This window comes from Leucopleurus acutus, assembly GCF_964270905.1.
Source record: "Leucopleurus acutus genome assembly, chromosome: 16".
Lineage (NCBI taxonomy): Eukaryota > Metazoa > Chordata > Mammalia > Artiodactyla > Delphinidae > Leucopleurus > Leucopleurus acutus.
The window spans coordinates 75,288,491-75,300,774 of NC_139158.1; the positions used below are offsets into that span (position 1 = coordinate 75,288,491).

The following is a 12,284-nucleotide window of genomic DNA, read 5'->3' on the forward strand; positions in this document are numbered from 1 at the left end:
TACAGTTTACAAGGGTCTTTCACATCCTTCTCATACATCCAGTTGCAAGGGAAGAAAGAAGGGAGAGAAGGAAAAGCACACAAGGGAAGAGAATATAAAAACAGGGAGCAGCTCACAGACATATGTTACAGGACAAAGGAAAAAAAAACCTAAAAAGTTAGGAAGGAAAGAAAATGGAGAGGAAAGAGATAAAAATAAGAAAGAGAAATTTAAAAAAATGTTTAATAGACAAAAATAAAATACCCATACCAAGTTAGGCCAAGCCCAGCCCATAAGGGCAGGGGCCGGTACCCATCATCTAAACAGTCCCAGCCCCTGCCTCCAGGCTGCCTCTATCCCAAATGTGGGCACCCAGGAACAAGTGCTTGGGTTGGAAGTCAGGTAGGCAGGACTCGGCTGGACTCAAACCCAGGTAACCGCAAGCTCTGGGCACTACACGGTCCCTAGCGCCATCTGCTGGAAAGATAGGGCATGGCATATATCCCCTGAAAGTTAAATTTGGGTGTGAACGTCTCCATTTCTCCGAGAAGGAAACTGAGGCTCTAAGAGAGATGGTGACTTCCCGCAAGTACAGCAGCCTGCCAGGTCAGGGGGCAGGCGAGGGTATCTGACTTCAAAGGTCTCAGCCCAGGCCTTCCCAGTTGTCAACAATCCAGCCCAGTCCCGGAACAAAGCCAGGTGCAGAGCATGTGGTTGGAGGCATGTGCCTTGGCCGCACACAGCTGGGGTGTGGGTTCCTGGCTCTAACAGTTATGAGCCTTCTTTCTTTTATTTAGCCATGGTTCACGGATGCCTGGTACTGGGCCAGACACTGGGACACAGCAGACAGGACTGATGTGACTCCTTCTCTCAGGGTGCTTCACTGATGGAAGAGGAAGATGGTAAATATATAAACAGTTAAATTTAGATAAAATCACAAAGTGGCCAGAACACTCCATCCCACCTTTGGTTTCCTGAGTGGCCCCTAACACAACCTACACCAAAGGACATTATCCGAGTCAGCTCTGAGGCTCAAAGGGAGCAGAGAACCAGGGTTCGAGAGACTCATCAGCTGCGGGGATTCACCCACCTCTTGATGCTCCATTGGTCAGCACTGCAACTCCTGGTCACCAGCTCCTCTCTTAGCCAACATCACCATGGCAACTCCAGAGGTGAAGATCTGAATGGTCAAGAGGCCAGCGCTGGCAGGGCCATCCTGTAGCAGAGCAGGTGAGGTAAAGGAGTGTGTTGGGCCAGGTGGGGGATGGAAAGCTGGCACATTGCCCAAAGGCAGTGGCCACTCCTCAGCTCCAGTGGATATGTGACCAGGCAGGACACGTGGTACCACAAGGGCCACTGGGACCAGAGCTTCTGAATTTTCAAGACAAACCCCAAATCAGAATCTGGAAGTAAAAGCTGCTGGTTCTTAAGTATGAGTGTCTAGTTCAAAATTATAAAAACACCGTATGGGGAAAACAAAAAACAAAACCCACGTCAATTTCCAAGTTTCAGGCCACCGGCTGCCAGTTTGAGACCTCTTGTCTCTTACAAAACACCCCCCTGCTGTAAGCAGCCCTTCATACTCCACTTTGTACTGAGAGAAAGGCCTTCCAGAGAAAGAAACAGCCCTGGGCTTCCACCCTGTTTGCTGATGCAGCTCTGTTGTCTAAGAAGGAATGTGACTCCCTCAAGGCCTCAGAGACCCCACTTCTCAGCTCCTAAACCAAAGCTGTCCCTGTCCATCACCGCAGGAGAACTCACTTTTCTCATTGCAGGCCCTCAGGGTGCAGAACAGGCAGACATTCCTGCTTCCTGTAAAAGTATCTGCCTGGAGGAAGGCATCAAATCCTCCCTGTTTGACCCCCAAATACAGATCGAGCTGATGGCTGTCCCCTTAGAGTGATTTTCCCTGTATCCAAACACTGGCTTCAGACAATCCAAAAAATCAGTCCACCACTGTGCCCGAAATCCCACCAGGATTCACTCTCGTCGATTATAGTATTGAGTCTTTTGAAACCTGTAATTGAAAGACACAAGGCTCTCTCTCTGGGAGGATCCCAGTCTGGGCCTGGAGAGAATGAGCTCTGGGACAGGTAGTTTAGAAGGAAAAGAGATTAAAAGAGAAGGGGCTCTCTTCCAAAATGGCAGGACTTAGGGGACTCCCAAGTGTGGCCATGATAGTCGGGGGCCTTCAAGAGGAAGGCACCCGAGAGAAGCCTTTCACAGAGGTCAGTGTTTTCCAAAGCATGGGAAAGGAGAGAAAGAAACGAAGGAGGGAAGAGGTCGGGATGAAGGAGTAGGGAGGAAAGGAGGGAGGGAGACAGAGAAAGGCATGGGGCAGGCCTGGCAAAACAGGTCTGCAGGCCAATTCGGCCCGGCAATGACATTTCTCTGACTCGGCAGATGGACTCAGGCAGCTTCATAAACATGGCTCGGGCTTGGGCCGGTGATAAGGCGCTCTCACCATGGGACCGAGATCACAGGTCCCGGTGTGCAGGAACAGCATCTGTGCTGGCGTCTGTTCTGATTGGTCCGTTTGCGGCCAGCGTGGATTCTGATTGGCCAGGAACCAGCCCAACCTCGTGTTGAGTACTTCGAACTCCACTCCAGCGGATTCCAGGCCAAACGGGCCTTGCAAATTGGGGCGGAGGATGGCGCGTCCCTCAGACCCACCCTAATCCGCAGGCACATGTGAGACAGAGAGTCCTAGCATGACATCAGAAGGAGGCGAGGGAATGCCTGGAAGAACAGTCACATTTTTCCACCATCACAGTGAAATAGGAACTGAGAATCCAAAATAAAGGTGAAATACATATAAAGACGGTAATTTTCCTGGCACACCTGAATGGCAGAGCCGCGGTACAATCTCGGGTATTCCTCTCCAGTCCCCTGCGAGGGAATATATATACTCTGCCATTTTAGAGAAGGAAACTGAGGTTCAGAGTGGTAACTCACTGAGCAGGGATCGCTGCCTCAAGGGCCCTGACGGTATCGAAGCGATCGTCCTCCGTCCCATCTTCAAAGCCGTTGCTCACTCCGCCTGTGACGCTGGCCGGCCTAGCCACGTCCACGCCACCAGGGTTGGCCCCAAAGGAACTCGCCACAGATCAGGATCTTTGTATTATAAACCGACTTTTAATAATAATAATAAAAACTCTATCATGAATTGAATGAGAAGATCTGTACATTTCAAAGTAAACCAGTGCACGATGCCCTTGCCCTCGGGGGTCCCTCTCCGTTTCTGCCATGGGGTCCTCGTTTGTATCTGTGCCGTCTCTGTCCTGCAACAAGCCCATCTCTTGCAATCTGGTGCAGGGTGGCAAGAGAGGGAAGGCGGCCCCTGGGAGTGCACGGGGCCAAGATGCTGATGGGTCTTCAAGCCTCCAGGGCAGCGGGAAACCCACACCTGACTTCACCCATCAGCCAAGGCTGTAAAGACTCCTCCCTTCTGTCCCAGCTGTGACATTTCCCTGCTGGCAAGAGAACCTAGAGGGGACAAACTGCTGGGGGGGGGGGGCAGAGGGGGGATCCTGTGTGGGTCCTTGTGCCCAGGTGGGCAGGGTAGCTTCCTGTCTCTCTAGCTGGCTGAGAAGTCCCAAATGCCCTGCTCTGAGTTAACATCAAAAAATAAATTACAGAAGGTACCACTCAGTGTTTCCTGGCAGCCCTTCTACCTGCAGAGGACAGACACCAGGGTGGAACTGCCTCTCCAATGGATGGTTCAACCCCCTCCAGCCCCCAGGCCTGGCCCAGTCACCTCTCAAACCCTTGTAGCCAGTTGTTCAAAGAACAAAGTAATTCACCCTGATACAGACCAACTGCTGGAGAACCGAGGGTGGGTGGGAAAAGGAACCCTAGTCGATACCTGTAAGCCAAAGCTTAAGACCCTAATATTAAAAAGATGAAATACTGACATCTTTTGAATTTTCAATAATTTAGTTTTTCTTTTTTTTTTTAGTAGAACTGGGAAAAGTTGTCAATACTACCTTATGCTGGTCCCCTGTTAGACAATATAGCTTTCTTTGAAATTTAAAATGTCAAATATATAATCACGCAACCTGGGGGAAAAAAAATCTCAGCGATACCAACGACAACATAAAAACCTCAAAATAAACCATAGAGAGTTCACGCCATATAAATAAAGTCAGAGCAAATCTCGTGCCCAGGGCTGATGGCTCGAGTTCCAATGGCGCTGATGGCGGAAGCCGGTGCGGCTTCCGACCGTCCTCTTGGTAACAGGCGCTGTGCCCTGTCCCTCTGTCTTTATGGGAGAGGCCCGGCTTCTCCGAGTCCATCAGGCAGATTAGTACAGGGTTAGGGGGGAATCTGGAAGCTAAGGTGAGGAAGAAGAGCAGACACATGTGGTCGCCTGGAATGTGGACGTAGAAGGAAACCAGAGGTTTCCAAAGTGCAGGTTGAGCCATCCCGAGGGAGCTGGGGCCGCGGGCCTCCAGCTGCAGTGCCCGTGACTTCTCCCTGTGTTCCGGGGACCTGCAGGCCGGAGCCCAGGCCCTGGTTGCACCCATCAGTTCTGTGGGTCCCCAGCACCCCTCGGGCTTCCGGCCGAAGTGTGAAGAACATGCCAGCCCAGGGCCGATCCACCATCTCATCCAGGAGTGGGGGCACTGCTTATCCTCCCAGGAGGTGATGGAGGAGGCCGGACAGATCTTCAAGCAGGCAGGAGAGGAGGTCTCGGGCCAGCTCTGGAGAAGGCCACACGGCCCCCTGTGTCCTCCCAAATCCCAGCTCCAGAGGACGCAGCCGAGCACCAGGCACCTCAGTGTCTAGAGGTCTCCGTCCACCGGCGGCTGGCAGAGGCGGTAGAGCCTGGTGGGTGGAGGTGCAGAGGATGAGGACGAGCCAGGCAGGCCAAGGCCTATTATTATTATTGCAACATGTGATCTATGTGAGCGTGTAATCCATGCCCAGAAAACAAAACTCAACAGGTGTAAAAAGATGCAGAGTGAAAAACTGATGCCACCCACTTTCCCCTAGTGGTACAGTCCCCGCCCCACAGGAGCCTTGCTCCCTCCAGACTGTCAAGGGGTTTACAAAAACAGACACATATATGCGCGCATGTTTATGTTAAGATCCTTGTGTGGGTGGGTGTGCATTTTTCCACGCTAATGGTGGCAAAGTAGACCCAGCACTCTGCCACTGGAGTCTTTTACTTGATATATCTTGGGAGCCTCTCCCTGCAGCACGTGGGGAGCTACCTTGGTTTTCTTTCTGCATTGGGAGGATTCTGAGCTCTACCCTCAAGTAAGAAGGAGCCACTAATGGGTTTCAAGCAGGGGAGACGGTAGATCTGCTGTGGGGAGAATGATGGCAGAGGGACCAGACAGGAGGCTGCTGTGGTGACACAGACAAGACAGGGAAGCAAGGTGGCACAGTGGTCAGGAGTGTGGCCTCTGGGCCTAGAATGGCTGGGTTCAGAAGCACAACTCTGTGGTTCTGTGTGCTAGCTGTGTGACCTTGGACAAGATACTTAACCTCTCTGGGCCTCAGTGTCCCCACCTGCCAATGGGGGATAGTAATAGTACCTTGCTCACAAAGTTGTTGTTCGGAGCAAATAAGTTAATATAGGTAAAGATACTAGAATGGTGCCTGGAGCGGGGGAAGCGACATATAAAAGTATTTAAAAGTAATGAGGGGAGGGACCTCCCTGACAGTCCAGTGGTTAAGAGTACATGCTTCCACTGCTAGGGGCACGGGTTTGGTCAGGGAACTAAGATCCCGCATGCCAAACGGTGAGGCCAAAATATAAAAATTAGAAATAAAAAAGTAAAAGTAATGAGGGGAATTCCCTCGCAGTCCAGTGGTTAGGACTCCGCACTTCCACTGCTGAGGGCCCGGGTTCAATCCGTGGCCGGGGAACTAAGATCCCACAAGCCATGCCACGTGACCTAAAAATAATAATAATAATAATAATAACGAGGGCTAAGAGAGCGCATGCAAAAACTAGTGAAACATATATAAGATCTGTATGAGTTCTTGTATTGCTCCAACACCGTTTCCTGGTCTTGACAATGTCCTGTGGTTACGTGAGACATTATTCTTGGCGGGGGGAGCTGAGTGAAGGACCACATGGAAACTCCCTGTACAATTTTTGCAACTTCCTGTGAGTCAAACTATTTCAAAATAGTCAGATAGTCAAACTATTTCAAAATTAAAAAGTTATTTAAAAATTGTGGGCCTGGGGCTTCCCTGGTGGCGCAGTGGTTGGGAGTCCACCTGCCGATGCAGGGGACGTGGGTTCGTGCCCAGGTCCAGGAGGATCCCACGTGCCGCGGAGCGGCTGGGCCCGTGAGCCATGGCCGCTGAGCCTGCGCGTCCAGAGCCTGTGCTCCGCAATGGGAGAGGCCACAGCAGTGAGAGGCCCGCGTGCCGCAAAAAAAAAAAAAAAAAAAAAATTGTGGGCCTATGTCAACAGCAAAGCAGGGCAGTGTGGATGGAGGGGGAGGACGCACAATAATGAGTTATTCCTGGGAAACGGGGCTGCACACAGTACCACGAGAAGGTCTGACATCAATGTGGAGATGATGGGCCGTGAGGACAGGATGAGGTAGGTGGGCTGAGGGCTCTGAGGGCAGCAGGGTGGCAGAGAAGGGCGGTGGGTGAGCCGGTGGGGGGCACACAAATTACTGCCCCATGGCTCACTGTGGGGGCCCTGCCTCACTTTCCCAGCCAAAGTGAGAGCTCTGGGAGGTAACAGACTGAGTCGTATTTGTTGTTTCCCAAATGGGGTCCCGTACATGAGAGGGGAAGCCCCATCTGAACACCAGCGGGTCTGTCTGGGGTGAAGCCCAGCCCAAGTCCTGGCCTTCACAGAAGGGAGGAGAGGAAAGGAGACGGGGAGGGACAGCCACTCACCGCGGTGCACCCTGGGGCATCTGGTCCTTGACTCGGAGGTTTTTGGCCAGAATCTCCACCCTGGGGCCCTGGGAAGAAAGCACGGTGAGGCCCTGGGCTGCCTCCGCACGGAGTCCAGGGCGCTCGAGGAAGCATGTGGGTGTGGGTGGGCATGATGGGAGCTGAAATCCTCAGCCCTCTAGATGGGGAGACGGGCAGCAGCCCAGTCCCCAGACGCGCTGTGAGTCCACCTCTCCCTGTGTCCACCGGGCCCGGATCTGGGTGCCCTGCACGCAGCCTGGTGGGGCCCCGGGGGATGGGGCCCCTCACCTGCTTCCGCATGATGTCCGTGGCCTGCATGATGCACTTGGGCAGCAGCCCGTGGCTCCGCGCCAGGATGGCCGCCTGCTCCAGGGAGAGGCTCAGGGTGCTCCTGCAGGGGGGGCGGCAACAGGGGCGGCAGGTGAGACGGGGGCGACTGCCTGGCCCCCCACGGCCCCCAAGGCCCCAATCAGAGCAGCAGGGACAGAGGACAGAAGTGGGAAAGTGTCCAGATCTGCCCCAGCCAAGAGGCACGATCATTCCTGCTTATGTTGAACGGATGCTCCAGCAGAACCAGGCTGCAGAGACGCTCAGTCACACCAACCAGGGTGAGAGAACCGGGAAGCTCAGCAGCCCTCCGAGGACCACCTCCTCCCGAGGTCCCATTTCACAGCAGACAAACTGAGGCTCGGTGGGGGGCGGGGACAGCCACAGCCTCGTCTGGGCTCAACAGGCAGCGGCAGAATCGGGATTCAAACCTGGCCTTCGTCCTCCCGTCCCGGGCCCCCAAACCGCCCAGAGGCCCGCACACCTCTGCATGCCCGTGCCGCACATGGTCATCTGGCAGGCCCCCAGGCGGTAGCAGAGCTCGGAGGAGATGGGGATGAGGCCGGTGCCCAAGCTCCCAGCGGCACCGGGCTTGTGGTAGACGAAGGACTTCATGAGGCGGCAGAGCTCGTCCAGGGCATTGATGGGGCGGATCAGCTGCGAGGCACACATACCCGGACGGTCGGAGGAGGCCCCCACCTGTCCTTCCTCCCCGTCATCACCTCCAATCCAGCTCCGTTACAGCAGCTGTCCTCTCGGCTCAGCTCCTCTGCTCAGGATATATTTCAGGCCTAACCCTCCCATCTAATTCTCTTCACCTGCCCAGGTGCGCCCACGACCAGGCCTCAGCGAATACCCACTCCTGTCCTCTCCAAATAGCAGCACCTCCCCAGGACCAGCCTTCCCTTCTGCTCTGCCCCACCTCCCCTTTCCTGCGTCGCCTGTGCAGGCACAGAACACTGGCCAGTGCTTCCTGTGTCGGCTCAAGACTCTGCCAGCCAGACTATTATACAAGCTCCCGAAGGGCTGTGCCCAGCCCCTCTCTCGGAGCCCAGCCTCGCGGTCCGAGGCCAGGAGCCCCAAAACCACTGTCAAAATCAAGGCCTGACAGGGACTTCCCTGGTGGTCCAGTGGTAAAGAATCTGCCTTCCAATGCAGGAGACGCGGGTTCGATCCCTGGTCGGGGAACTAAGATCCCACACACCGCAGGGCAACTCAGCCTGCGCGCCACGACTACTGAGCTCGCACGCCTCAACTGGAGCCTGCGTGCCGCAAACTACAGAGCCCACGCGCTCTGGAGCCCGCGCCACAATGAGAGAAGAGAAAACCCACACGCCACAACTAGAGAGAAGCCCGCGCACCGCAACAAGCGCTGCAACGAAGCTCCCGTGTGCCGCAGCGAAGACCCAATGCAGCCAAATAAATAAATAAATTAATTAAAAAAAAGAAATCGAGGCCTGATAGAGAGCCTGGGCAGAGGGGGAAAGGCCTGCAGCATGCAGCAGTAGGCGGGGGGGACACAGCCCCCGCAAGGCCGAGTGCAACACGCAGGAATGTGGCCCAGACAGCCAGGTATTCCCACTGCTAAAGATAAACTGGAAGCCTCCGTTTTGCGGGAAATCTTTTGACTTTTAAATGCTGGCAACAAATTGGAAACACACAAAAAGAGCACTGCATGGCCGCATCTGGTGTGAGGCTCCAGCCTCAGAGAGATGCTGCGATGAACAAGGGAGACGCAAGAGGCACAGGTGAGTGGGTGCCAGTGAGAATACATCATCTAAGGAGTTCTGAAGCAGGTGGGGAAGATGTCAGGATTTCTCGAACGGGGAAGGAGTTATCACAGAAGACTTCCTGGAGGAAGGACGGCAGAGGCCTCTGGGGCATCTCGGCCAGGATTCTGGCTGGGGTGTGACCCTGGGCCCTGTCTGACCGCACGAACCCCCAGCCCTGCCCAAGCTCCACGGCAGGTGAGGGGAAGGAGGGCACACCTGGTCTATCTTCACCGCTGTGGTGCTGGCGTCCGTGGGCAGGTTAGACCGTTCCAGGTAAAATGCCCTGAGAGAGAAAGACGGGGGTGAGGGTAGGGCCGCCATGCCCACCGTCCTCCCAGCCCCTGCCCCACTGCAGCCGCAGCCTCTTTGCCCTCCAACTACTGGAGGAAACAAATCATTAAGAGCGGCTGGCACAGCTCTCCACACCCACAGTCACCTGTTCCTCCAACAGCCCTGGGGGAAGCAGGAAGGGGCCTCCCGGGCACTCCTCAAATGCCACCTCCCCCCGACTGGCCGTCAGAATCAGCACCGACACCCCACTCTCTCTCCCATCCTGCTGTGTCTCCTCTGAGCACCCTCATCACTTGACACGTCACACTGCTCTGTTTACTGGGTTATTGCTTATCTCCCCTTCTAGAACAGCACTCGGCCAACTTTTTTGGTAAAGGGCCAAAGAGTAAATATTTTAGGCTGTGTAGACCAGTCTCTGTGAAGATGCTACTCAGCTCTGCTGTTGCAACACAAAAGCAGCCAGAGACGATACACACACAGATGAATGTGGCTGTGTGCTAATAAAACTTTATTGACAAAACAGGGGGTGGGCCAGACCACAGCAGCTCTAGAATCTACCCTCCATGAAGAACAGACTTTGTTTGGTCACTGTTGACTCCTAAGTGAGCACCCAGAACAGAACCTGGCCTATGGAAGGCCTTGAGTGACAGGTGCTGAATGAAAGGAGACATGAATGAATGATCACAGTGGCAATTTTTAAAATATTCAGCAAACGGCACAGAACAGATTGATGGCATCGAATGATCCAGAGAGATGCCAGTTATGATAATACAGGAAGACGTTTTCTCTGAACAGGCATGTGAAAGCATCATTCTCCCATTTCCAAATAGTAAAGCCCTTACCACACCCTGAAACCCCGTCTCCTAATTCTCAGCCCACCTTCCTCGTGGAGGGAGAAGGTGAGGCAGAAGTAGGAACGGGCTGGGATGGGGGCAGCAGTAGTGGGAGCTGCCTCCTTGGGCCCCAGGCTTCCTCCTGGCGGATGTGACCCCTACTCTTTCTTCTCTCTGGGGGTCTCCCCTGAGCAGGGCCGAGGCTCTGGAGTCATGTCCCTCACTCACAGGCTCAAGAATCCCAGAGCCCCTGTCCCAGCTCCCACCCCCATGCAGAATGAAACAGGCATCTCCCCCCAGATGGAAGGACCTGCTTTGAAGCCAGGCAGACCCAGTCTAGCTGCGTGACTTGGGCAAGCTGGGTGTGCTCTCTGGACATCAGCTTCCTCATCTTCAAAGTGGGTTAGAATGGCCGCCAGTGACTGCTGTGAGAATCTGATGAGCTCGTGTAGGCAGAGGGCCTGGCGCACAGTAGATGCTCAAGAAAGGGCATTGCCCGCCCCCGCATTGGGGGCCCGTCTGGTGCCTTACATGCTAATGCTCACTCCCCGTGACAGTGTTCAGAATCCTGCCCCCATCACGTAGCCCATGCAGATACCTGAGTTTGCGGTAATACTGCTGAACCTTCTCCAGGGACTGGGCATTGATCTCCTGCTGCAAATCTTCCACCATCTGGCTGCCTGGAGGAGGCGGCACCTCCATGTTCTCCAGAGCTGTGAAGGAAGAAGAGCGAGGGCAGGTGCTTGGCTCCCGGTGTGCACGGCCATCCCCAGTGGGCCCCACTCAGCCCGTCCCCGCGGCTCACCTTTCGTGAAGAGCACAGTGTGCAGCCTTAGACTGGCCCCGCTCTCCAGGCGGGAGGGCAGCTTGGAGAAGTGATAGCTATCCAGGTAGAAGATGACCTTCAGTGCCTGCCGGCTGCCCTCGATGTGGTAGAAGACGTTGGTGTCTGGTGGGGGACGTGGTGGGGCAGAGGGCTCACCATTAAGGCCGGAGGGGCCCCACCCCACCTCTGCGAGGGCAGCTACAGACCTCCTTCAGATCGCCACTGTGATGTCCCAGGACCTCCCTGTCTGCCCACCCCAGAGCCGCGGCTTCAGACCTTCCTGCCCTCCCACAGTCTCGGGGCACCTCAGATAGCCCCATCCCCCTACTACTCAGAGGAGCAACCTCTGACCTCCCTTTTCAACTCCCTTGACAGGCCCCAGTTTCTACTGCTTAATTCTTACACCTGACATTGATTCTGCCCAGCTGCGGAGTTGTCCCTGTTTATCTTCAGAGCCTCCCCAATGCTCCTTCTACCCCTCACCTGGTAGCCCAGGGCCTCTACCTGGCAAAAGCTACCCTCACACAGCACCTGCATCTTATTTACACCCACAGCAAAGAGCTTGTGGCAGGGGTGGCACTAACACCCCATCCTGCACCCATAGCAGACATCACTAATTGATGGATAATTCTCCCTGAGCCCAAGCTGGCCTACAGACAGGCACTGCCAACCAATTCCAATTGGTACCTGAAATGAAACCCACTGTGCTTCTAGACTCCAGTTTACACATTCTCAACAGGGTGATATCACCTCCAAGGAGGTAAAAATTGGTTTTGGGGGCAAAGGCAAAAAAAAAAAAACTTACTCTTTTTATATGTAAAGCACATATATACATATAGTACATAACAGATATATAGTATAACCATGATATAAAAATTTCATGGGGGTGTGGGTGATTAGGAAAAAATTGTCTCAACAAGCTCCTCAGGGAGGTGATAATAAAAAACAACAACAAGAAAAGCAGCGGTTCTCAAACTAGCATGCTTCCAAATCACCGGGAGGGCTTGCTGACACACATTTCTGGGCTCTGCTTCCAGTCTGGGGTTCAGCAGGTCTGGGATGGGGCCTGAGAATTAGGCTAACAAGCTTCCAGGTGCCGCTGGTCCAGGGATCACACTCAGAGAACCATGGCTCCAGAACCGAGCGCAGCGATTCTCAGTCCTGGCTATACATCAAAGCCACCTGGAAAGTTATCTTGAATCCCAAGGCCCAGGATCCACCCCACAGGCTGAATCCAAATCACCAGGGCTGGGGCTGGGACTGAGGCATCAGTATCTGAAAAGCTCCCTGGGCGATCCCAGTGCAGCCAGGGCTGAGACCCACTGGACCACAATGTGAGCTCCAGGAGGGCAGAAACCATGG

The 12,284-nt window shown here is 54.3% G+C and overlaps 1 protein-coding gene across 1 annotated transcript in view; it reads right to left on the bottom strand.

Moving 5' to 3' along the window:
* Positions 1-3,165: 3,165 nt before the first annotated feature.
* Positions 3,166-12,284, bottom strand: part of PREX1 (phosphatidylinositol-3,4,5-trisphosphate dependent Rac exchange factor 1) — a 197,231-nt gene continuing 188,112 nt past the window's right edge. Inside the window, exons 34-40 of the mRNA XM_082858089.1 lie at positions 10,902-11,045; positions 10,695-10,809; positions 9,189-9,255; positions 7,685-7,857; positions 7,162-7,264; positions 6,853-6,920; positions 3,166-4,806 (exon numbers count right to left, since the gene is read on the bottom strand). Coding sequence (XP_082714215.1) covers positions 4,764-4,806; positions 6,853-6,920; positions 7,162-7,264; positions 7,685-7,857; positions 9,189-9,255; positions 10,695-10,809; positions 10,902-11,045 — 713 coding nt within the window. The 3' untranslated portion in view covers positions 3,166-4,763. The remainder of the gene's footprint in view (positions 4,807-6,852; positions 6,921-7,161; positions 7,265-7,684; positions 7,858-9,188; positions 9,256-10,694; positions 10,810-10,901; positions 11,046-12,284) is intronic.